General features: G+C 37.8%; 2 protein-coding genes across 3 annotated transcripts; one reads left to right on the forward strand and one right to left on the reverse strand.

Moving 5' to 3' along the window:
- Positions 1–243: 243 nt before the first annotated feature.
- On the forward strand, positions 244–11544 carry LOC126634461 (MMS19 nucleotide excision repair protein homolog). Of its 2 annotated transcripts, XM_050304987.1 has the most exons (20): positions 244–401; positions 643–705; positions 789–843; positions 2155–2252; positions 2346–2504; positions 2641–2700; positions 3167–3355; positions 4003–4056; positions 5476–5562; positions 5681–6395; positions 7089–7465; positions 7732–7805; positions 8775–8880; positions 9056–9945; positions 10067–10142; positions 10230–10341; positions 10524–10600; positions 10803–10883; positions 11049–11128; positions 11226–11544. In XM_050304987.1, the coding sequence occupies exons 1-20, from the start codon at positions 330–332 to the stop codon at positions 11239–11241; spliced, it is 3441 nt and encodes a 1146-aa protein (XP_050160944.1). In that variant the 5' UTR covers positions 244–329; the 3' UTR covers positions 11242–11544. The 2 variants fall into 2 exon arrangements, with proteins under 2 accessions (XP_050160944.1, XP_050160945.1); XM_050304988.1 differs by lacking the exons at positions 244–401; positions 643–705 and having other exon boundaries at positions 804–843; positions 2350–2504.
- A 582-nt stretch (positions 11545–12126) lies between these two features.
- LOC126634462 (protein PAF1 homolog) lies at positions 12127–18527 on the reverse strand. The gene is made up of 12 exons (XM_050304989.1): positions 17167–18527; positions 16689–16757; positions 15816–15923; positions 15531–15717; positions 15368–15441; positions 15167–15286; positions 14419–14524; positions 13397–13483; positions 13238–13306; positions 13084–13155; positions 12819–12962; positions 12127–12721 (listed from the first exon to the last, which is right to left on the reverse strand). The coding sequence occupies exons 1-12, from the start codon at positions 18123–18125 to the stop codon at positions 12584–12586; spliced, it is 2133 nt and encodes a 710-aa protein (XP_050160946.1). The 5' UTR covers positions 18126–18527; the 3' UTR covers positions 12127–12583.
- Between the last annotated feature and the right edge of the window lie 8878 nt (positions 18528–27405).

Genomic DNA, 27405 nt, shown 5'->3' on the forward strand with positions numbered 1-27405 from the left:
CAAAATCGTTTATGGCGAGAATCGAATTTTGTTTTTTTTAACAAAAGATTGATTAGTAATAATATAGTTCAAAATCGTTTTTAACGAGAATCGAATATAAAATTTCTAAAATATAAGTAAAGAGGAATCTGTTAGACCGGATTACATGACACTAATTCGTTGAGTTTTATTCACAAAGAACCATTTATTTACTAAAAAAAATAAAACAATGATTATTTAATTATAACAATAATAATTTGTGCTTGGGTCAGTCCAGTGTCTCCTACGCAGAAAACCCTCCCCTTTCTTCAACACTTCCTAAAACCCTGAAACCTCAATATTCGCCAACAATGGCCGGACCTACCGATCTGATTCGGCACATTGAATCGTACGTCGACACGTCTTGCTCTCCTTCCCAGCAGGTTCACGCTCCACTCAATTTCTCCTCAAATTTTTAACAAAAGTTCGCTGCTAGTTTGAGTTCCTCACTCTTCGTAAAAATTAAGGAATCAAACGTTAAACAATCGAAATTATAATCAAATTATGAAACTTTGTGTCTTTTTTTGTCAATTGGGTGCTGTGAATTTAATCAAATTTTGCCACTTGCTTTAGTTTGGATTAGTGCCGGATAGTTTTGAAGCTCAAAGTGTGTTTGCATTGCAGGCTGCGAGCTTGAATTCGATCATTACGCTCGTGAAGAATGACCTTTTAACTATCGAAGTGCTGGTACGGTTAAATTTTCGTGCTTTGTTGTGTTTCGGTTTGATTTAATTGGTTTGTTATCGCTAATTTGCGTGTTTTTTTTATAGGTGAAAGAGATGGGGATGTATTTGACCACTACGGATAATGTCATCCGTGCTCGAGGTAACTGCTGTGTCATTTGAAACTTTTGAAATGAGATGATATGTTATTTTCCTTTGAGAATCGAAATCTGAGTATCAGGGTAATAGCTTCGACATTTATAAATTTTGTTTCCTGTGCACAAGTGACTCTGCCGCTGGGATTCGGTTGGATGATAAGAATACAATTGTGGATAGTTTCTGATTTTGGATATAAGTGGTGATTTTTGGGTTGATTATTTTGGCTATGGGATATATGATCTCAGGATCCAGTAATGTTCCTCTAGATTGTTTTTTGTTCGTTAACTCTCATAATTATCGGTATTGATTCTTGTTTTCTGTTCTAAGTTTAGGAGGTGTAGGATAGAATTTGAATTCTTGATAACATATGCTATATGAAGGGCTATGAGGTTTAAAAAATTGTTATTTTTGGGCTAGGGGCTCTAGAATAGGATGTTTAAGCTGCTAAAGGGATGGTTTTCAAGATATTGATGCTGAGATTTTCTGGCAGCAGATGCAGATTCCAGGTTTTAGGGAGTGGTTCTAAAAGTCTTTGGTAAGGATAAAGGATGTTCAAAATACTTGGGGTTCCTCGGTTTTAAAGAGAGAATTTTTATTTGAGATACAAATAGAAGGAAGAAACTTGGGTTGCTGAAACAGTAACCCAATTAACCTGTGATGGAGGTAGAAGAAAAAATTGAGATACAAATTGGGAGCAGGAGAAACAATATTTAATTCTTATATTTAATCGTAAAAGTAAGTAAAAGATAATCCTATAAATAAGAGATAACATTTATCATAATTTAATAAAAAGATAATAAAATAAGCTGATGTAGATAATCAATGAATGGACATAACTCAACAAAGTGGACTAAACCCAGTAATGACTTACAAAATTGGACTTATATCAAGTTTGCTCATTAATTAAAATAAAACTCATGATCCATGACTGCAGCCCATAATAAGCAATGCAGATTTTAGCAAAATACCCCTTACTCTAGAAAGTTTAAGAAAACCCAAAACAAATCAATAATGGTGTAATCAACGTCTATTAACACACTAAAATCTCTTCTCATTCTTGTGCTTCTAACGTTGTTATGTAAACAATCTATGCCAATTCCACCATAAGTTCTCTTTTTATGTTGCCCATATACTTGAGTTATGTTACCTGTTCTTTCTCTGACAAGTTTGTAGTTGCTCAAATACTGTTGGTCGACAATCCTTGATTGCAAGATTTTTTTTTTTTTCCCTAGACTATTTTCTCTTCTTATTACTGAAAAAGATAAATTCCAAGACCAAATCTGAAAGCTTCTTGGGACATGGTATCCATCTTCAGGTATCCTTCTTTTGGCAGAAGTTCTAACGGGTCTGGCATCAAAACCACTAGATACTGCAACTATTCATAGCTTGATAGGATTCTTCACAGACAGACTGGTGCGTTGACTCTTTTATTCTGGATACTTTGTTTCGTGACGTTGTATTTTTTGCTTTGTCCAAGGTAAATTAGTGATATCATTCTTACATCAGGCAGATTGGAGAGCTTTACGTGGTGCACTTGTCGGTTGCTTGGCACTACTGAGGAGGAAAGCTAGTGCTGGAATGGTCTGTGCCAGTGATGCAAAAGTTGTTGCTCAAACTTATGTAGAGTCCCTACAGGTGCAAGCTTTAGGGCAGCATGACAGAAAGGTAGGATTTGTGGATGCCATCCTTAATGCCTACTGCCTAGGAAATTGGATGAAGAAAAATTACCATGCCATTAAATGTATAGCCAATGACTTTGAAAACAAAACTGCTTGACTTCCATCTCCAAATTCTGTTGCAGCTCTGCTTTGAGCTATTGCAATGCCTTTTAGTGCGCCATCCCAATGAAGTTGCTTCACTGGTATTTTTTCTGTCTAACTTTCTTCAACTTGTTTGTGTTCTGTTTTTCTGTTTTTGTCTCTTTTCAGTAATATATGATGATCAGTATGGGAACCAGAAAGATACCTGATACTTTCACCTGAAGCCGGGTTGATTATAAATTTATAATTTTTTGAGAAGAGATTATAAATTTATAATATATAAAGAATTAGGCGTTTCCTTTTAATGTAAGAAAGCCTATCGTTTGGGATTCCATTGTTACTTTTTGGTCATTTTGTGCTCTCTCTGTATATGTGTGTGTGACACTGTGTGTGTGTATTTATATTTCCATTTTGTGTTTTGTCTATCAACATCTCACACACACATGCAAGTAGACAGAAATGCATGAGGCTTTCAACTGATTTTTTTTTGTCTTTTCTGAATAGTAATATGCATCATTTTGCACTGATTCTGGTTACATGTTGATCAGTTTGTTCTCTATTGTACAGGGTGAAACCTTTTTCTACGGGATCTGTCAAGCAATGGATGGAGAAAAAGATCCTCATTGCTTAATGTTAACATTTCCTATTGTTGAGGCTTTGGTGCAAATATATCCAGACCCATCTGGCTCACTTGAAAGTTTTTGTGAAGATCTCTTTACATTATTGGGATGTTACTTTCCCATTCATTTTACTCATGTAAGCTTATGTTTACCTGTTGGTTGCAATCTTAACATTATGTATGAAAATTCTGAAGTCTTTTCTACCAGCAAGATGTTTCCGCAACTAGGATGTCTCCTTAAGTGCCGAGACAATTGGGTTGTCAGATGCTTATTCAGATTTCATGTTGTCCCTGAGAGTTAATACTTTGTGGGTTGCCTTAATAAGTGACACATTTTACTATTTATTCGGGTTATATTGATATCTTTTTGCTTGAATTTTTTTTTTTTTTTTTTTTTTAAAGTTTCAAGACATATTCAGTGTCAGTTTCTTGCAATGATACACCACCATCATCCATGCCATATTGACTCCTTTACATTTCTGTGCTCCAATCAACTTATCAAAACTAAAATGAAAATAATCCTTCTTATTTGTTGATTTTTAATGATCCACATTTAGATTTGTAGCTTGATCCAGTCTCATCAAATGGTATACCTTTAAAGATAATCACCGATGAGGTTTTCTGTTTGGCTACTTTTTCCCCCTTTGACATAGTATTTTTATGACAAGTCTCTTTGTTTACTTACATAAGCCATATGTTACCATTCAGTTCTTTACAGTCATATACTCTTTGATTACATTGATATGTGACGTGTGGTTTTTTTCCCCCTCTATGCATTGTCCAGCTGAAAGATGAGGACTCTGATGTGAAAAGAGATGACCTCTCGAAGGCACTAATGGTACGATTTATTTATTTTTATTTCTTCCTTTTGGTATGCTTTCACTGTTACTGGTTCAGCCCCGCTTTTGCCTAAATTTCTCACTACTATTTCTCTGGGATTCTGAACTTTGTTATGTTCATTTTACGAGGGGGTTACAGCTTCTATGATGATTTCTTCTGATTTTTGTTCCTGACATTGCTTGCTGACACATGAAATTTCTGATTGAATTGATATTGGCTGATGGCTATATGTCCATAGTAATATACAATGTTCTTTAAGGCTGAGATCATTCCTTGTAATTGGTTATGGCTTGACTTGGACTAGCACTTTGAGTGCACGTGAGAATGCTTTTTCTCTATTACTTTTACAATAACTATAGGAAGTTGTAACTGGAACAGAATTGAATTGTAAAGCAGTTATGAATACCGCCTCTTCTTTTTTTATTTTTTTATTATTACTTCTAGGGGGTGGATCCGTGACACCACTTTTTTACACAACTTTTGGCGCACGCCTTTGTGGGGCCCACTCCGTGATGTATTTTAACTATCCGAACCATTTTTCATTTAGAACATCATTTTCAAATCATCCTTGCAAAAAATTAGACAAATCCAAAACCATTAAGACCATTTGTAGTTAAGAAGATGGACGAATATGGTTCTACAAAGAAACCCTAAACCCTTAAACCAACGGTTATATGGTTTTAGATTTGGGTGATTTTTATTTGACATGATCTTTGAGGGAAGATCTAGAAGATAGATGGTTCAGATCGTTGAAATACATTATGAAGTGGGCCCCACAAAAACATGTGTCAAATGTTGTGCAAAAAAAGTAGCTGCAATGCACTCACCAATTGAAATTTTTGAGTTTGAAAACACATTAATTAAAAGAGTGAGAAAAACTGAGTGAGCTGGGAAAAATGAGTCAGGACCCAGACTTTGCCTGTATTTCATATTGTAAATGAGCTCAAGTAAACATAAAGCCTGCAACTTGGTTTATATGATTGACCAGGTTTTACGGGTAGCTCTTGCATGGGATAATTTACTGGGTTGGGAAATTGCACAATGCAGTTTATTTTCCCATATGTGAAGTTAATTATTCACAGTTTTGTTGTCTTAAGTTCTTCATCTCAGTTAGCATAGTTATCTAACATTTTCACCATCCGTGTTGAAAGTGTGCACCCTGATGCTTTATATTATTTTTAACCAATAGCTTTTCAAACTATCTAAAGGCTTACCTTAAAAATTGAGAAGCAAAACTGTACATGGCGTACGAGGAAGTTATCTTTTATAGCTCTATGTTTGCGTTTCCAAAGCAACAATTAAGTAAGGTGGCAACAAAACCACGTGACATTTGAAGCTGTTTATTACTTATGTATTTGACTACCTATATGATATCTTCTTTTGCACACTAAGTAAGCCAAATGTTTTCTTTCTGCAGTCAGCGTTGTCGTCCACACCTTTATTCGAGCCATTTGTCATTCCATTGCTTCTTGAGAAACTTTCTTCATCTCTGCCATTAGCAAAGGTTTGGTGCAATTTGAATGCGTCTCCATCTATGTATTGGATGCAACTAGTTTCACTGTGATTGGTGCAAAATGCCTCATTGAAAACTATACTTTTTCTATTTGCTTGTATGCCCGCAGGTTGATTCTTTGAAATATCTTAACCACTGCACAGCTAAATATGGAGCTGACAGAATGGCAAAACATGCTGAAACTATCTGGATTTCAGTGAAACATGCCATAAGTAATTCTTTGGAAAAGCCTGCTATATCCTTTACTGAAGAACCACTATATGGTCTTGGCTTTCAAGAGAATGAAGTTGCAACAGAAGCTCTAATGCTTCTAGAAAAGGTTACCATGCAAAATGAGGTGTTGTTTGTAAATTTAATTGTTCGTGATGAAGATATAAACACAGTTTTCAACTCCATCGCTAGCTATGAAAATTATAATATTCCTTTGCAAGGCAAGCAAAGGTTACATGCAGTCGGTCGTATCCTTTATAAGATAACAAAGACTTCTGCTGCTTCCTGTAAAGGTGTGTTTGAAAGTTTCTTCCCTTGCCTAATGAACACTCTCGAGATTTCTGTGAGAAATTCATCTGGGGATTGCTCTCTTAATGAGAATTCTTTTTCCTCAAAAAGATTTAATTTTGGAGCTCTTTATCTCTCTGTGGAACTCATTGAGGCATGCAGAGATTTAATTATGAGATTCAAAGACCTTGCTCCGAAGCCTGATACTACACATGCGACATGTTGCTACATGCTTCAGAGCTTTGCGGATTCACTAATCATTGCCTTTTGTTCTTCCTTGGCCACACATCTTAATGAAGTTCATGGTGCAGAGATTTATTTCACAGGTGAATGCTTTAGGTTTCTTGTGCTGTAGAAACCTTTTTTGTGTGGACATATATTTGTTATCTACTTGCATCTGGTTAATGTGTTGATAACCAAGATGGATACACTGTAATGAGTTAATAATTGCAGTTTGAGTTATGTAAACCTAGGCACACCTTAGGTAGTGACCGTAGTGTTATGACTAGGGGAACCCAGGGCCATTTCGAGAACTCTACATCTCTTTTGTTTACACCATCTTGGTTAGATCTGTAGGCTGTCGGCAAGAACTTTTCAGTTACTTCATACGTCTGACATTTTTCATATCATCTGGTGTCAAGAGTCTTGCATTAGAATGACTAGTTTCTTGAATATCTACTGGAGTGTTTGAAAGCTCTGTTCTTTTGAAGTCAGTTCCATGCTGTGTCTTTTCTATTTTGGCCTGTGCTAGGTCTAACAAGGTTACTAAGACGTATTATAGGATGTTCTTCAACACAGTGTTCAATTAATTAAACTGCTTCCTGCTAAACCTGCACTACATCTTGTGCAAACAAGCTATAAGTATGGAAAAATTGGGATAGAAGAAATTAAGGAAAAATATCTTCTCTTCATTTATATTTGATTTGCCTCCCAATTGAGTGACCACGGATTTATATGAATAAATATGAGATTTAGTGCCAGTTCCTACTTTATTGATTGTGCTTTTTGTTGATATGCAGTCAAGGGTTTACAGATGCTGGCTACATTCCCTGGAGATATCTTGCCAATATCAAAAATTATATTTGAGAATATTCTGACGGAACTCATGTCAATCATCTTAGTGGATTTCAACAAGACATTGCTATGGAAGCTAGCATTGAAGGCTTTAGTGCACATTGGCTCATTTGTGGATGCATATCACGAGTCCGAGAAGGCACTAAGCTATATAGTCCTTGTTGTTGAAAAGACACTTTCATTGGTGTCTCATGATGATTTCAATGTGCCTTTTCCACTAAAACTGGAGACAGTCTCTGAGATTGGTGCAAGTGGGCTAAATCATATGCTAAGAATTGTACAAGGGCTTGAAGAGGCCATAGTTGGCAAGTTATCTGATTATGTATGTTCCACCTATAATTCTGTACTTGTCATATTTAAACATTTCCTTTATAAAGTTCATAGAAGTTAATGGGGTAGCCAGTTTGGTTCAGCCATGATTAGCATACTACATTTGTGGATGCAATATAAGCAATATGGGCATTTCATTTTGTTTATTTTACTTGTTCCATTTGTTCTTGGGCGAGCAATCCTTGCTTCAAGCTATATGTTAAAAAAAAAATTCTCCTCCTTATTTAATGGATCCTTTCTTTGCATTTTGTTGCTTAGGTCCATGGAAAATTGAACTTGGCTGAAGGGACAATTCAACTTTTGGAATGCTACTGTAATAAGATTCTTCCATGGTATGTTTTTCTTCTACCCGAATGATCAATCTGTAAATTAAGACAATTTTTTCTTTGGTTTTTCAACAGTTTTCCCCGTTGCGCTGTTGGTTCAACAACCATTAGTTCAAAACCTAGCAATTTCACAAATTTGGTAACCTTGTTTTTCGGTGCCATGCTAATTCATAGATTTCACTATAGATATATGAAGAGTGATTTGCTCATTTTCTTTTTGTATACAAAGGAGCGATCATGAACATTTTTGGGGAACATTTGTGACTGCTTAAGAATTGTGGAGACGATAATGAATGATGAAACTAGTAAAAAAGAGAAGCCCCCTCTATCCTATTAAAATCACGTTCCATAGTCAAATATCATGTAGCTTGTCAATAACGTTGCTAACAGTTGTTTATGTCAAGGTTTTGTTTGATTTCCCCTGGAAAATCTTGGCTTCCTCAGTCATTGGAGTACTGACAACAAGTGAATTGTGGTGTGCATCTTTTGTGTTTGCTTCAGGCAATATGTGTCTAGCAAATTCTATAGTAGGATCATGTTCCAGGCATATGGAAAGTACTTTCCTAAAGAGTATCTTTTAATTGCTTCTGACAATATTGACCCATCATACTTTTGCTATTAGTTATTCGTGGTGACTACTTAGACCTGCATGGATAAATTTCATTTTTCGTTTGTAACACGCTTAGAGTCATAATTGGCAATCTATAAAACTGTATTGACCCTCTTTTCACCACAAGCAAAACTCTACCTCACTTCTCCGTCTCATACCTGTGTTTCTCTTTTACAACACTTAAAAGTGATAAATAAGTTCAAATTTCGCACATAGGAGAAGGAACTTGTGTTGCATTTGTGAGGTATAATTCCTAAAGTGTTTGGGCTCTCAATGTAATGTGTTTCTCGTTCTTTATTGTTATTTTTTTACTTTTCTGTGCTTTTTCTGTTGTTGATACAAAGCTTTATGTTGAAATGGTGTAGGATCAAGGAAACTGGAGGTCTTGAGGAAGTTCTGTTGCGGTTTGTCATTAACATTTGGAATGCCACTGAAAGTTGTAAAGATTTTAGCATTCAAGTCCAGGAAGAAGTGAGTAGAGTTCCTTTTATAAAATATCACTTCTTATTACCATGTTTAATAAATATGCTAGAAGTTTCTTTCAGCTCCTTCTGACACTGCTAATCTGGAAGTCAGTAATTGCTGAAAAAGATAGATTATAATGCTATACTAAGAAATCCAATAATTTTTTTTAATTTCATTTCAGGAGCTTCTTGATGCAGCCATGATGGCAATGAAGCTTGCTGTTGGGAGCTGTTCAGATGAAAGCCAGAAGATTATGGTTGACAAGGCTTACAGTGTTCTTTCATCAAACATATCCATTCCATTTAAGGAATCCATGGATGCAACCTCTTCAATCCAACTTCAAGAATTGCACGTTTCTGAACAGAGAGACACATTCTCTCATAGAGATGAATGGATTGTTTCACTATTTGCATCAATAATCATAGCGGTGCATCCAAAAACACAGATTGCAAATCTGAAAGGGCTATTGCATTTGTTTATGACAACCCTTCTTAAAGGTTGTGTTCCAGTAGCTCAGGCGTTAGGTTCTGTGATCAATAAATTGGGTACAAAGTCCAAGGACACGGAGAATTCAAAGGACTGTACCCTGGAAGAAGCGATTGATATGATTTTCGGAACAAATATATGGAGTTTCAATGAAAATGGAGTTTTAAAGACATCTGGAACAAGTAATGGCATAAAAGTGAGTCTTACTGATCTATGCCTTGGTTTTTCGAGCAATAAGCAGCTTCAAGTCCGTGCCCTGGAAGGATTAGCATGGATAGGAAAAGGTTTGCTTCTACTTGGTCATGAAAAAGTAAAAGATGTAACCAAAATTTTTTTGGAGTGCTTACTGTCAGAAGGCAGAAAACGTGCCATGGAGTTACAGCAAGGTCTAGAAAACAGTTATGAGCAGCATTTTGTGATGAGAACCGCTGCAGATGCATTTCACATTCTTATGAGTGATTCTGAAGTTTGTTTGAACCGAAAATTTCATGCCATAACACGGCCACTCTACAAACAGCGGTTTTTCTCTTCGGTGATGCCTATTTTGCAGTCTATGATAATAAATTCTGATTCATCATTATCCAGGTACATATACAAAGAGTGTTATCCTATATTACTTATTGCACATGGCCTAAAGCTAGAGCTTGAAGGCCTGATTAATGGCATTCATTTATTAATTATGCCCAAATTACTCCCCTTTTTTCAGATCTATGCTGGTTCGGGCATCTGCACACCTTATATCTAATGCCCCTTTAATTGCTATCTTGAGTGAAGCAGAGAAGGTAACTAAAGTAGAAATTATAAACTAATTACACTTAAAAAGGAATTTTGTATCTTGGAATTGTGACATTACCTCACAAATTTTGCAGCTCATGCCGATAATGTTGGATGGGTTGTCCGTGTTAAGTGAGGATATTCTGGATAAAGACAAGCTATACAGTCTTTTGCTAGTTCTTTCTGGAATATTGACAGATAAAAACGGTAATGCCAACGTCAATGCAGGCGTTTGTGTGTGTGTACATTTGCCATTTGTTTATCTATGTCTCCTGTAGTTCCATGTTAAATATGTTGCTTACATATTTCTTTCTTGATATGACTGCTTACCGCTTGCCTCTGTTTACCTAGCTCTTCACCTGATTCTGGTGTTCATTTCCTTCATGCAGGAAAAGTAGCTGTCGTAGAGAATGCACATATTTTAATTAATTGTCTCACCAGACTCATTGGCTACCCGCATATGATGGTAACATATCTTTTGTTGCTCGCTTATGCTCTAATGTCCGGCCTCACCTTTTCTGTTTCAGTATTTATTTCAGGCATCTAATTATTAACTGCCATGGGTTTAAGATTCCGTTTGCCACCCCACTTTCCGCTTAAGAGTTTATTTCAGGCTAGAAGCAATGTTTATATGCTTTGGCTGATGTATATTTCTTTTAATTGTTAAGCTTGTCCGAGAGACTGCAATTCAATGTCTTGTTGCAACGTCTGAGCTGCCCTATGCAAGAATCTTTCCCATGAGAACACAGGTTGGTTGGTTTTTAATCATTAGAATCTATTGGCAACCAGATCATTCTCTGGTGGATGCCAAATTTCTGCCAACTTATCAGATCTGTCTGACATGATGAAAATTACCATTTTGTTCATAGTTTGGGCGCGTGTGTGCGTTTTTCTTATATTTACTCTTTATTCAGGTACTACAAGCAATATCCAAAGCTCTTAATGATCCAAAGAGGGCTGTTCGTCAAGAAGCTGTCAGGTGTCGACGGGCATGGTGAGTCTTGAATCAATTACTGTTGTAGCCTAAACAGAATAGTTACTCCTTTAGTTTTATTCGCTCACTTCCCTTGGACTCCATTCACGATGAACAGGGCGTCAATTGCATAAAACAAGTCTTCATGAATATTAAGATGGGTACAGGGTCATCGACTTTTCCAAGGCTACCTCCACAAATCGAATCGTGCAATGATTCTAACATTTTACCATGTGGGGATCGCTCATCGTTGTACGTAAAACAGCTTCTACTTGTTGAGTGTTTGAGTAGTTGTAAATATTCGAATACACAACGTAGTTCTGTTGGTAGCTAGGCGATTACGCAAAGAGGCAACTTAGTTTTCTGTAGAATGTTATACGTTGTTCAATATGTACCGTAATTTGGGAGCCACAGACAAATCCCTCAGTTCACTTCCATTGGTGTTTTAGCTTCGACGAGCTCTTGATGTCTTTCTAGAGTTCCGATTTTGCCCTTCTCGACAGTTTTGCATGGATGCATCGCACTCTAGTCCCAAAACCTAGTATGCGGACACGATGAATTGGGACCTGCTGCCGGCCTCCGGACACCAAAAATTCACCAAAAAAATATTTGTAACCACCTTCATTTATGACCTGTTTGGATGTGTTTTTAAAATGACTGAAAGCGTTCTTGATGAAAATGTTTCTGACACCATTCCTTAGTCCAAGTGGATCTTGGAAAATTACTTTAAGTGTTTTTTGTAAGAAGCGCATATGTTGTGCTGTTTTCAAAAAGCACTTAAAAAATGCTTTTGAAACTTACAAACAATTTCACGAAAATCACTTTCAGTCATTTTAAAAGCACTTCCGAACCAACCCTTAGTTGGACTGTTACCGCAATTTCTCATCATCAGTGCTGAAGATTGCCGTCAATGTCGAGTTGCATAGACAACTAGACGCACGTACCAAAATTCAAAATAATTTAACGAGTGAATCTAAGCCGCTTAAAATGCAATATATTCTATAAACTGAGTAAATGACTTGAAGTAAAGAATGTAATATATTCATAACAAAATCAATATTCAATAGCACAAGCAGGCACACAATTTATTGCTGAATTTCGCAGGAAAATCTGAACAATATTAACTGTAATACCACACTGCCTAATCAAGTAAAATAGTCATGAGTTAGAACTGCCGGGAGAACCTATTCGTTTCTGGATAAACTCGAGAGGACTATACTCGAATCGAAACGTTCTAAAACACATCTAACTTCTTTACAAGGTTTCTTTTTCGTCTTACCATTTCATGGTACCTAAGGAAAAATGTGTTCTGGCTAACGATACATGTCGACTTGAAGCTTGAATGGACGTCCCAAAAACAAGCGGTCAAATGAGTTTGAGCTCGCCTCTGCATCGACATCTGATTACAATATGGGCAGATCCCAAATAAGTTGCTAGCCTTCACGACAGCCAGCGACATTTACATCAACGGAGAAATTAATCCGATAAATCATCGTCGCCACCACTATATTCGTCCATATCTTGGTGCCGTGCAATCTTTTGTGGTCTTTCAAGGGTATCTTCAACATCATAGCCTCTTGTTTTCAATTTTGATATAGATCCCCTAGAATAATCCTGAAAACAGCAGCAAGTCATGGAATTACAATCATTCGATGACTAAAACCCCATACACCCCAAAGAAATTTATATTTCAACAAATAGGTTCTCATACCCCTGCATCCTTTAGTTCGATTGAAGCAACAGTTGATCTCCGCCTAACGGTCACTCTCGCAGGTGCGGGAAAATGCTCAACCTCATCACTGGTTTTTCCCTCTTTGGACCTCTTTTTTCTTAAAACAAGCTTTGTGGGAAGGGGCTGCATTGTAATGGAAAATTTATAACAACGATAACCTTTGAAGAGTTCTTCTCCAAAAACAAAGATCAAGAAAATACGTGCACGTATAATTAAAGATTAAATTCTCGATTCGAGGGGATACCGCATAGCGTGCTTCATCATCATCAAATGAAACTAGGTACGTAGTGGGATCATGCACATCATCACCTCTTACCTGTTGAAACATGAATGGCTTGATATTCTCAAGGAATAAGAAAGGTAACTTATTGACTTCTTAAAACTGTCAGCATACATACATCGTAATGATACTCGCGAACCCATGAATACGAAACATCTTCAGATTCATCGTAGGGATCTTTTGATAGCTGCCACCATTGAAATAGTACATAATACATAAGCCATGAGAGCAGACTACGAACTGTTAATGCTAATGTTCTCAAAACAAGCATGCTTACCTCATTAGGTGAAGGGACCATGTAAGCCAAAAATTTCTCAGGATTCGCTGGATCTACGCCTGTTACTTTGTAACTTTTCATAATGGCCTGTAACGGATTAGATCACAACACATCACTAGCCAATTATAGGATACTGAAGAAATATGAAAATATGCAAAGTACAACAATGAAGAAATATAAAAACATTCAAAATAACCAAAATCCATGGAAAATTCTAACTTCTGTATAATATTTATTTACTGTAACACAACACTTATCTTCCAAAAAACAGGGTTTCTGATGGCGAATGAAAAAAGTAACGAGGATACACAGATAGTGGAAGGAAAGAAGCAGTATGATAGGCATTTCTTTTTTGCCAATCCATATGGGAGGTGGATTCAGCTGAACTAGAAGTGAAGGGTAATAGAGCCGCTCAACCTACATATACATCCAATTGGAGACTGACATGAACAGAAAATAAGGGTTCAAATTCATGTAAACTAAGGGGTCATCGTGTTGTGAGCTGACAGGATTACCTCCTACAAAGGCAATTCTTAAAATTATATACCCAACCCAAATGAATACTTGATTCGTATATTGCAACCATCCAAAACACACTGCAGGTCAATTCATCTAAAGCTAGGACATTATGTTGTGGAATGGCAGAATATTTACACTCAATTATTAATTATTTCCCAGCCAAAACGAATAAACAACCACCTAAGACACTAACAGGAAGTGAAGGAATACAGTTTCAAATATGGTAAGGAAAGCCAACCTGGGTAATTATCAGTGGGGCTGAAGTAGGTACTGGTTATATTAGTTTTTCTTGTTTGTCTGTCAGAGGTTTAACCAAACCAATTCATACAATTATGTTGGTTTTCTTCGAGTTTTTTGGATTCTGTTCTATTTCACTAATTTTGGGGCGTCCACTTGTAAACAATGTGTAACAGACTGCAATGTCCAAGAAACTGAAAATGGAAGGTTTGAGCATTTAAATATACGACAAAAAACTGGTTGCATGCATCATAACCCGAACTCACTCTTGATTCATAAGCATCATGACCAGACTGGTCCAACTTGCTGTAAATTTCTGAATCAGCAGTAGGAGCACCATCAAATGCTGCAAGGACAAATTGGTCGTCGTACCTGTCACAAAAGAATCCTCAATAAACAGCCCCAAGTTAATATGAATACTCTAGCATGCAATAAGATTTTATTTAAGTAAATGCTTATGAAAATGAATCCAGAATGAAAGCGCAATGGCGTCAGGTAGTCGACAGCCGGCACTCCTAGTTTACGTCGAATCCTTATGAAAATGAATCCAGAACGAAAGCGCAATGGCGTCAGGTAGTCGACAGCCGGCACTCCTAGTTTACGTCGAATCCTTATGAAAATGAATCCAGAACGAAAGCGCAATGGCGTTCTAGGATTCACATAGTTGACCCCACTTAGTGGGAAAAGGCTTTGTTGTTGTTGTTGTAAATGCTTTAGATTTTCAATTAATCAGCCACCAGCCCAATTGTTCATTCTCAGATTCGTCATCATTGAAATAATATCAAGAATCTGCATGTATGCATTCCCATTTATGAATATATATGCTTTTGATTTCAAATGTCTGGAGTCTGACATAACAAGCTGTCAATAAACAGCACAGCTTGACTTAACCCTAATCCATTGCCATTACGTCTAATAACTTTCCTTATAAAGAACAGCATCTAATAGGTTTCATATGGTAGCCAAAGTAAAATATGATCGTGTAATTTGAACAGAAAATTAAATATTCCATACCGGTCAAAATCAGGCAACAGAGGTAGAACCTCTTCAGCGTACAAATTCTTGTTGGTTGCATGAACAGGGCGTGACTTGCAGGCCTCAAATGATGCCTCAATTTCCTTGATTTGTCTTTCCCTAAAAATGATTCATCATAATTAGTTAATAAATAATGAACATTAGTTTAACAATCACAAGGGTAGGTAGGCACACAGCAACCTGTCATTGAGGTTTTCCAAAATGTTGCGGCCCTTCATTTCCCGCAGTTCTTTTGCTTGTTTTTCAGTTAAAGACTGTAGATGGCAATGCACATAGTTATAACAAAGCTTACCAATAATTTCAAGAAGGATTTCTCATCTAAAATGGAGCACTGATCAACTACCTGTCTTGCAGACTCCATGCTAAGAGGAGATATATACTGGGTTTTAACCAGCCATGCAACTCCTTTATCAGTAGGCCGCTCTTTTCTCCTGATGCCATCCTTTTTCACAGGGGTCACTGCAACATCATCCCGCAATAATTCCTCATCTTCCAAAGCGAGTGGTAGTCTAACACTTGGAGGAGGAGGACTGATTGAACCAGAACCAATAAAAAAACATATGTTACAGAATTGTCATGCAATATGACACTATTGATGCCTTAAAAAGTTTAGGGCTGAGTATAATACTTATATACACTGAGGTCGAGTAGGTCAAGAGGAATCCCAAGATCTGGCTCAACAAAAAGCTTGGGCTTGTATGTTTTCTCCAACGACGTTATTGTGTATTTTGTATACCTGGGGCGGGAGGGAAGATTGCAAAAGTTACCACAAGATAATTATTGAATTTGATAATGAAATTCAATAGCATGATAACTAGGGAATAGGGATAACTATTAAACAGCTGATCATATGTCATAAAGTCATTATTTAAACCATCAGAATTGGTTCCCATAGTGCAAGCTTCAACAATAACTAAATAACATGTATATACCGAGTCCCAGAATCCCACTAGTATGGGTACTAAAACATGACAAAAATGAACCAACCCTGGACTATTATTTTCCCCAAAAGATTAAACTAAGCCCTGAACCAGGAAAATTAATGTCCACCACCACACCAATCTTTTCTGGATTTTACAAAAAGTCTATGCACCAACGAACACACATTGTAACACAGGCAAGCCTAAAAGGTCGTACCCAGTGCACAAGGCTCCCGCTTTACGCAAGGTCTGGGAGAGGTGAATGTCGGCTAACCTTACCCCCATTTATGGAGAGGCTGCTCCCAAGTCTCGAACTCGAGACCTACCGCTCATGGGCGAAGGCACATTGTAACACAGGCAAGCCTAAAGGTCGTACCCAGTGCACAAGGCTCCCGCTTTACGCAGGGTCTGGGAGAGGTGAATGTCGGCTAGCCTTACCCCCATTTATGGAGAGGCTGCTCCCAAGTCTCGAACCCGAGACCTACCGCTCATGGGCGAAGGCACTTGCCATCGCACCAAGTGCGACCTCTAACACAGGCAAGCCTAAATGCATAAATTTTTAAACAGAAGAGATGGCTTACTGATCGTTCTCTTTCTTCAAAGACATAAGCTTTGGCTGTGCACTTGGATCTGGAAGTTCATTCCGGAATCTTCAAAGAGAATAAAATTTAATAAGACTCATCATAGGAGTAAACAAAGAGGTGAACGGACAGTTAACTAAAAATAATTTGTTCTTTTTTTTTTTTGGTGTAGAATAAAGGAACGTTGTTCAGCCACATCTAGGATATATGAGATTCATTGCAGCATACCGTCAGTAGTTTAAGATGACTTTAAATCATGTTATATTGCTAAAAGATCATTTTGTTCCACTTTCATAATGAATCAACAAGTACTAAACTTAAACTGTTAGGAAATGAGTTAACAACACATCATCAAATCATATTGATATATCAAGGTTTGAATTCAGTTCCCAAAAAAAACAGGAAAAGATTGAGTTCAATTAGAATAAAGCAAATTTGTGATCTTCAAGCAAAGGTAAGTCATTGTTAACATACTCACTTCAACTTGCATACGAATGTTGTTGGCTTCTTTAGCCTATTTTCAGTCCTCTCACCACTCAAGAATGGAGTAGCTCTCCTTTCACCCATTCGCGACCCCACAATGGATCCATGTCCCTTGCCAGAAGACAACATTTGCGTCTTCTGCAAAACTGAGTTTTGGGAATCCTTCAGCTGCTGCCTATGCTTCTCTTCTTGCCTTTGCTTTTCAAACTCCCTCTTCTTCCTTAATCTCCTCTCTTCCTCTGTTTCCACTCTCCCTGGCGGCCCATTTGCTTTCTTCACTGGCACTGAAGGAACTGGGGGCTTCTGCTGTTTTGGAGGAACCCCATGATTCAAATGCCCATGTTCACGCCTTCTGGACACTGATGCCTCCCTAGAAGCCCCTTTGTCATGGGATCTCCTATCTACCCCGCTGTCCTTACTTTGAGGAGGCGGTGGTGGAGGCGAACCGGGGGGAGGAGGTGGTGGTGGCACCGAGGAATTGGGGGACAAAGGTGGTGGGGGAGGAGGCGGTGGCTGCTGCGAAGGCTGGATTGGCTGGTGACTATACTGTGAATACTGAGAATTCTGGTAATATATAGGGGCTTGTGGAGGCTGTAAGGGCATTTTATTTTGTGCTGCTTGAGGAGCTTGAGGGGGCGGTGGCTGTGGGTATGAAGGCTCGGGTGGTGGCGGAGGCGGTGGTTGGTAGTTGTATTGTGGTGGTGGATGAGGGTGTTGAGTTCTTGGAGGGCCATAACTACTATGTTGGTAATTGTAATTTGGCGGATACGAAGAAGGAGGCGCCGGCACAGCACCATCGCCGCCACTAGAACCACCACTACTAGCATTATAACCCCAATTCTGGTTATACTGACTGCCTCGCTGTTGCGGTGGCGGTGGTGCTGGCGGTAGAGGGTTTTGATTCGGTGCTGGCGCAAATGACGATTGGGGAGGAAATGGCCTGTATGAAGCCATAGCTGAGCAAATTCTCGAGCACCAAACAATCTACCACAACCACAGAAAACCCAAATTCCACTATGTCCCTTCCAAATTCCCTCTGATCAAAACCCTGACGCAGCAAATTTATTCCCAAAATCCAAATCAAAATTCCCAATTGTAAGCTACATAGACACACACTTACATATCGAATTTGGTGAGTAATCAGAACACAATCGAATACCAGAACAATGGAAGATGGAGAATTTGAATTCAATGAGAGAGTTTGTATAGCTGAATCAGAAAACCCTAGACCGGAGAGAGAGGGAGAGATCGGAGGGAAGTACGCTGTTACTCTCGGAATTTATATCAGATACGACGAGGCGCACAGAGTACTTAGTGAGCTCTCGGATTCTTTCACCACGTCACTCTGTTTATTCTGTTTTGGGGTACAAGGGAAGCTTTTATCTTACATTTCATGATTTGGCTCAAAAAAAAAAAAAAAAAAAAAAAAAATTATGAAACTTTTAATTTTGCAAACCCAAGTATGGTGTTCTTGTCACATCTCGGCCCAGGCCTCATCACATTCTGACATCGACTTTTCCGTAGCATGAAATTGTTTACTTTGGGTCCGACCACACCCTCATGGTTGGTTTTGTTTCTGGGAATTCACATTAGAATTTCCCAGTAAGTCACCCATCTTGGGATTGATCTCGCATGAACTCGCTTAATTTCGAAGTTCCGATGGAACCCGAAACTAGTGAGCTCTAAAAAAAAAAAAATACCTTTTGTTAGGAAGAGATAAGAATATATATATATATATATATATATATATATATATAAGACTTACATGATCTACTTCCTTAAGCAATGTGAGATGTCACATTCCCAGTAATTTTAATTATGTGAATAAAATATATTCTATTTTTTGTTTCCACATAAATAACAGACAACCCTAAGAAAAGACTTAGAGTACTTGGATTTGACGGAGAACATGACACAAAACCGAGCGCAATGATGTTCTAGAATTCATATAGCCGACCCCACTTAGTGGGAAAAGGCTTTGTTGTTGTTGTTGTATAAATAACAGACAAATGTCAACGAACTTTTAAATTACAATTGTTTGCAGATGTTCTTGTTTCTATAATAAGAGGGTATTTACTATTTATGCCCACATTTGAAACCTCGGGTCCGCTGAGACTCAACATTATGTCTATTATAGTGTTTGAGAAGTTTACACGTAGTGCCACACGTTTATCGTATGTTTGTGTTTTATAAGTTATCGAGTTTGAACATGTGGTGCGTGACACCTCATTAAGGCAATTGACGGTGTATTAATTACTGTTACCAAAATTCTCTCGTCTGCACAAATCTCTCCATAATCTCTTTAGATTACATCAAAAATGAAAAATTGTAATGTACAATCCTCACCAAATCGCTACACAAGCTGCGTGTTAGCGAGATTATCTCGTCTTCACTAATCTCTCTGTAATCTCCAAAATTGCGTCAAGAATAGAAAGTTATATAGGACATGTCTTGCTATGCACTCCAAGTCATTCATTCAATTGTAATCAAGATTCTAAAAGATACTAGGCTAGTTGGTGGGTAGACAAAGCCCTTGGCCTTTTTTAAGTTTAAATTAAACTTATTATATAAGATATAAAAAAATGTCTACTTATACATAAAAAAATACATACTTGTATTGGGATATATAAATTGCAAAATATAATGACATATAGATTATAAAGTATTAGAACATATTGAAAACATGGAGGAATAAGTATATAATGAGTGTTCATCCAAAAATTAAACAAGTCTCATATAATTTATAGAAAAAATAAAAATGCAAAATGAAAGTTATCTATTTTTTGTCTAAGTAAGAGTCACGACCTATTCGCCCTTTCTTGTATTTCAAACACCTAGAGATTAACTGGAGCAGTGGCTAGCAGCCTAGCACTTAGGCGGAAATTTTTAGAACAGTGTAATTAAATATTATACTGATGTATTCTATATATTATGTAATTGGGAATACAATATATACAAGGAAAATTATTTTTCTACAATTACAATGAAAAATAGTTATAAGTAAGAGTGAAGGATAACATTTTTTTGTTAGCCAAAATCTTCTGGATCCGTATGGACGGAGTGATTCTAAATTTAGAGATTTAGACTTTTTTTTTGCTCCAAATAAATATTTCATTCAAATTGAAAAACCTCTAGTATAACCAGTTCCTCTATAGTCAAATAACAAAGCATTGTAAGCCTTATACAAGATACAAGAATTCCGAATGTGCAAAATTTCTACACGTTGACCAATAGTAGCTAAGATAACGGCCACAAAGTTCGCTTCCCTATAAACATAAGACCATCTAGCTTCCTGAAGAGAAGCAGCACACCATTTAATATTCTTCAGAATGGATTTAATGTTCCAAGAAGTGTCGAATTGCATCAATGATAAGCTTAGAATCCATTTCCACAATAATGTGGGTCAAATGTGCTCTCTTAGGCCTTGTTTAGCAGCTTGGACTGTACTGAGTATTTCTTTCGGATAGGATAAATAGTCACCGAATAGTACTGATTAAATTAGTCGGGCGTTTGGTGCAATATCGAACTAATGACCGTATTATTTATACTGTATTGAATATAAATTTAATGTAATTATCTAAAAACCCAAATACTTTTCAAATCCTAAACTTCAAAATAAAAAGCAAATTAAAAGGCCCCGAATTAAGCAAAATCTAATTTATTTATTTATTTTTTTAAAAAATGCCCAAACAATAGTCAGGCTGCAGACAACCAAATGAACAAACAAGCCTCTGGAATCGCAGCCTCCTGCAATGCCAACATCGCGTGGCTCTAGAAACGCAGATCAATTTTGAAATCCTGCGCAATTTCACGAACAAGCCTATGGAATGGCAACTTCCTAATCAAGAGCTCAGTACTCTTCTGGTACTTAACGGATAGCGACAGTACCAGGAGAGTAGCAACGAGGAGAGCAGTTACGAGGAGAGTAGCAACGGCGAGAGAAGGCGACGGGAAGAACAACGACGGCTATAGGAGACGATCGGGAGAACGACGACGATGAGAGGGATGACGGCGAGAACGATGACAGCGAGAGGGACGATGGCGAGAGGAAAGGTCTATACCCGACTAATAATCCACTCCTTTTGGAAGGGTTTATTAAGAAGGTGTATACCCGGCTATCCTATCCGACTGCTTAAATTAATCCAGCGACTATTTAATACAAGAGGACACCAAACGGCCGGGTCCGTACTATTAGTCCTATCCGATCTCTTATACGACATGCCAAACAAGACCTTAGCCCATCACATAGCCTCATAATAGTGTTCTCCCCAGGTTCAAGGCTCTAGCAATCACAGGACTTCCATGTTCATTCCTTATAATGAACCCAGCAGCAGTTACATTGTTAACCACAGATCCATTGAAGTTTATTTTTACGAATGGGGCATTTGGGCAAGACCACTTAATCCTGTTATTTATCTTTTCACTTTGTCGACTAGTGCCAATGGTAATTACACATGTAAACGATCTATTAGGATTTGGTTGTTCACTCTTAAATACAATACCATTTCTATCATTCCAAATTTACCAACAAACTAAGAGGCCTTTGCTCAAATAACACAAGTCCATTTTTTCTTGGTTAGGAAGAGACTCTTACAAATCCAAAATACCATCCGAAGGACCAGCATTATTTAGATATCTATCGTTTTACAGAAATAGATGGTCTTGATTTTCTTCTATCGTTTTACAGAGGGGGCACTTTGTGTCAATATTTTTAATGTACTTGCTCACTCTTTTCCTTGTTTGTAGTTTGCCTTTAGTTAGAAACCAACTAAATGTCTTCACTTTCAGAGAAATGGTTAGTTTCCACATCTTATTCAGAAGCTTTTGTCTTGAAGAAGTTTCTTGATTCTCATTCTAAATCCAAGTTGCATACTTCAGAGTATATTTACCATTAACATTTGGTCCCCACCCGAACTTGTCCAGCGTATTCTATAAAGAAATAAGAATAGTGAAATTTTTTTCTTACAACATAGTCCTCCACCACATGGTTAAGCACTATTCCAAAGCCATAATAACTATAAAATCCCCCACTTATAGATTGCAATCAATTAGATGTCTCTGGTTTTAGGAACTAAGTAAAAAAGTGAGTAAGGAAAAACCCATTGATGAGTCTGGAATGAAATGTTCTTCACATCACCACCACCACCACCCACCTCGTTCCTTTGAGGATGACATTTTTGCAACTGAGTATACATTTCTAGCCAATGAATGATTTTGTCTAATTTTACTTTCTAACAAATATTCATGTCTTAGGTACTTTTTCATGATAATTTGAACCCACCAATTATTATCTTCTAACAAAACTTTCCAACCTAATTTGGCTAAACAAGCATTATTAAAATGATATAATCTTCTCATCCTAATCCCCTAGAACTTTTAGGAGAGCAAACATTCTTCCAACTCACTAGGTTGAAATTACTACCCTTTCCCCAGAAGAAATTTCTAAACTCGTTGTTAAGTTGAGCAGTTAGCTTGTTTGGACATTTAAAACATGACATGACATGATTTGGCAGTCCTGTAAGATTAAGACTAGACAAGAGTTAACCTTCCGGTTGTGGAAAGAGTATTAGTCTTCCAACCGGCAAACTTTTGTTCAACTCTTCTAATTAGTTCACTACCATTTACAACGCCTTTCTAAAACACAATGTTATGAATTCCTATATATTTTCCAATTGTATTTTTATGTTGAATATGCATGATATTTACGATTTCATTTCTTAAGTGGGTGGTCATCTTATTTGAGAAGTAGAGTGAATATTTATAGAAATTTATCTGTTGGCCAGAGGTGTTGCACAACCGTTCAAAATTAACCAGTACATTTCTAGCACCTTTGGCAGTAGCTTTACCAAACAATAAACAATCATCAGCAAAAACTAACTTAGATATCTTGAAACCAAACAGAAACATTAAAAGGCCAACATGAGATATTGAGTGAAGGATAACTCATTTAAATGTCTAATTAAAGGCTCTATACATAAAATAAAGATATAGGGAGATGAATGATCCCCTTATCTAATTCATCTCCTTAGATAAAAATAACCATGTTTATCACCATTAATCATGGCTGAGAAGGAGGTAGAGGTAATGGATTCCATGATCTAATTCGCCCATCTCACACTAAAACCAAACTTAAGAATGACATAACTGATAAAGTACCAGTTAAGCATATCATAGGCTTTCTGCAAGTCCAGCTTAATGGCTATGTCCCTTGTCCTTCCTGTTTTCTGTTAAATTAGAAAACAATTCATGTGCAATCAAAATATTATCCTACCTTGATTTTGAGAATACAACAATCCAAAATAGGCTTTAATCTTTTGATAATGACCTTACTAATTATTTTATAACTCACATGTTAGGGAGTTACCCTCTTAATCGTCTATTGAATGAGTTCTTTGTAACCACTTTCCGTTATGCAATTTGTAATTAGTATAGGGTGGTTATGAGGACAATTCATGTATAAATATTGTATTGGTGTACATGTGATGATTAAGGAAAATCACTTTTCTACATGGTATCATCTTTTCTTGCTTAGTTCTTGATCTTAGAATCCTTGCTCCTTTCCCTCATGGCTGCTCATTCCTCTTATTCTCTTGCTCCTACTCCAAACATTGCCACCCTAGTTTTTATCAAACTAACAGATACCAACTACCTTCTCTGGGAGGGTCAAGTCAAACCCTTTCTTGTTGGACACAATCTTTGGCGTTTCATTGATGATTTCTATCCCTGTCCCTCTGTCACTCTTCTTGATCCTGCATCCAAGTCTACTAATGACAAACTTGCTACCATTCCCAACCCAGCTTACCTTCATTGGTACCAAGCTGATCAATCATTGGTCAGCCAACTTCGTACGACTCTTACGGAACCGGTTCTTTCTCAGGTTGTTGGTCTTGCCACAATGCAGGCTATTTGGGAATGTTAAACTTTTCTCAACATTCTGCTGCCAACTCTGCTCAACTAAAGATACGATTCATGTCCATCACCAAAGGCTCCAAAACCGTGTCTGAGTATCTTCACCTGGCCAAGGAAATTTCCTATCAACTTGTTGCCATTGAAGAACCTGTCTCTCCTGCTGATTTGGTTACTTGTATTCTCCAAGGTTTGGGACCAGATTATAGCACGTTTGTTATTGCCACTTTGTAGTTTCCACTTCCTTCGTCCTTCTTGGATCTCCGTACTTGTTTGCTTTCGGTTGAAGCACAACAAGCCATGAGCCCAATTATTTTCTGCCCCATGGCCATCCGCTTTTGTTGCTTCTCGTCCCTCTACTCGTGGCAGTGCTTCTTGACGCCCTATCTTTCCTCGAGTGTCCGATCAGCGTGGGCTTTTTTGTCCTCCTGCTCAACGGTTGGCGTGGGCCTCATCAATGTTGGAACTATCAACAGTTTGGCCACCTTGCAGCCCAATGTCCACAACACTTCGATTTATCTCGTGCCTTTTTACGAGCATGGATGTTACTAGTCCTCTTGATTCCTTATGGTACTTGGACTCTGGAGCCACAAATCATATGACTCATGCACTACTTTTTCTTCTGTCGTTTGCCCCGACCTCTTCCCCTGATCAAGTAGTTATTGGTAATGGTGCCTCTCTTCTTATCATTCACTCTGGTAATGTTGCCATTTTCTTCCGATTCTTTTGTGTTTCGTCATTCTGATGTTCTTTATATTCCATCTTTTCGTAAAAATCTAATTTCTATTGCTCAACTCACTCGTGGTCTTCTTGTTAGTGTCATGTTTTATCCTTGGGTTATAACATTTGTGACTTATATTCTGGTAAACTTCTTTTTCAGGGCCAATGTAAAGATGATCTCTATCCCGTTCTACCTTCCTCATTTCCGTCTTCCCGTTTCACCCAAGTTCGCGCATCTTTTGTCATCCCATCTACTCCCTGGCATTATCGTCTTGGCCATCCGTTTGATCATGTTCTTCGAAAACTAGTCTCTCAATCTTTATTAGGGTATAGTCATTCTTTTTCCTTCAATAAATGTAACTATTGTGCACTTGCTAAGTCTACACGCCTTTCATTTTTGTCTCATGATCATAGTACCACTGTTCCATTTAAATTAATACATTCCGATGTTTGGATGTCTCCTGTTTATCTATCTTTGGTTTTTGCTATTATGTACTCTTTACCAATGATTTTACCCGTTACACGTGGATCTTTCCTATACAGCAAAAATCTGAATTTCTTTCTCATTTCACTAAATCTGTAGCTTATATACGAACACAATTTTCTTCCTCTCTAAAACAATTTCAAAGTGATGGTGGTAAAGAATTTGATAATTTGATGTTTAAACAGTTTTGTGCCACTAAGGGAATTTTACATTGATACTCATGTCCACGTATACCTCAACAAAACGGTATTGTCGAACGAAAATACCGTCATATCGCTGGCATGGGTCACATTCTTTTTCTCACAGCCAAAGTGCCCCTCTATTTATGGGTTGAAGCCTTTTATACTGCAGTTCATTTGATTAATCGTCTTCCCACTCATGTCCTTCAATGGGCTTATCCATTTTTCAAGTTATATGGCAAATATCCTGATTACTCTTTTCTTCGCACCTTTGGTTGTCCGTGTTTTCCGTTTCTTGGCGACTATGTCAGTAACAAATTACAACCTCGATCTTTTGCATGTATTTTTGTAGGTTACAGTGATCACCACCATGGATACTGATGTCTTCACCTTTCCTTCTGCAAGCTCTATACATGTCGACATGTGATCTTCCATAAGGATTCTTTCCCATGTGCGGATCCTTCTTTGTCTCTAGCTTCTGCATTAGACCTGGTCTTTATCCATGTTGTTTCTTCATCTCCAGCGTGTTCCGACTGTGGGCTTGTCCTATTCTTGTCATAGCCTAGCCCCGAAGGGCCTACTTCAATCCTACCACAGCCCAGCCCAACACATGCGTTGGTTCCAGACCTATCAGCCCAGCTCAAGACCCCATTGTCAGCTCAGCCATCAACGTGGCACCATCTCTGCACGCTATAGAAATCCATGCTGCCCCTCTTGGTGTGGAATTTGAAGTTAAAGACTTGGGCACCTAGAATTATTTCTTGGAATTGAAGTGTCTCAGTTTTCTGATTCAGTTAGTCTGACTCAAAATAAGTATACAATTGATCTACTCAATAAAAGTAATCTTGTGGAATGCAAGCCTGTTTCAACTCTGATGGCCTCCTGCACCTTCGTTTCTCGCACTGATGGCAAGTCCCTTGTTGATCCTACACCTTATCGGCAACTTGTGGGTGTTCTTCAATATCTTACGATTACACGCCTGGACATTGCCTATGTCATTCAACATGTTTCACAGTTCATGAGTTCTCCTAGTGATACACATTTTGAAGCCGTCAAGCGCATTCTTCGTTACCTTAAAAGCACGCTTGGTCATGGTTTATGACTTCGACGTTCTCCGGATTCGTCTATTCTTGTTGCTTACTCGGATATGCCGATTGGGCGGGTTGTCCTGACACTCGTCGATCCACTACTAACTACTATATTTTCTCGGGTCCTAATCTCATTTCTTGGAGTACCAAGAAACAACGTAATGTCTCCCGCTCCAGTGCTGATGCTGATTATCGGGCTCTTGCCTATGCTTGCGCTTACACTAATTGGATTCAAGGCCTTCTACGAGAAAATCAGTTTCCTATTACTACACTGGTTATTCTTAATTGTGACAATCTTTCTGCCACTTACATGGTGGCCAATCCAGTTTTTCACTATCGCACCAAACATATTGGTATTGATTATCATTTTGTTCGCGAACGAGTTGCCACTGGTAGTCATCGTGATCATTTTATTCCTTCCACAGAGCAACTTGTGGATGTTTTCACCAAAGGTCTTCCTTCAGATCGGTTTCATCAGCTCATTTCCAAACTTGGCTCCTCACTGGTGTCAAGTTTGTGGGGGAGTGTTAGGGACTTACCCTCTTAATCGTCCATTGAATGAGTTCGTTGTAACCACTTCCCCTTATGCAATTTATTTGTACTTTAATTTGTTCTAAGTTCTTTGTAACTGCTGTCCATTTTGCAATTCATTTGTCACTTATGTTGTAATTAGTATAGGGTGGTTATGAGGACAATTCATGTATAACTATTGTACTGTTGTACATTTGATGATTAAGGAAAATAGGCCTATAGTTTACTAACAATTTGTGGGTTTTCCTTGGGAATGAGGGCTAGATTTGTAGGATTTATTAGTCTAAGAGTCATATTTTTTTCAAAGAAATCCTTCACCACATTGA

This window comes from Malus sylvestris, chromosome 9 (genome assembly GCF_916048215.2).
Source record: "Malus sylvestris chromosome 9, drMalSylv7.2, whole genome shotgun sequence".
NCBI classification, from domain to species: Eukaryota; Viridiplantae; Streptophyta; class Magnoliopsida; order Rosales; family Rosaceae; genus Malus; species Malus sylvestris.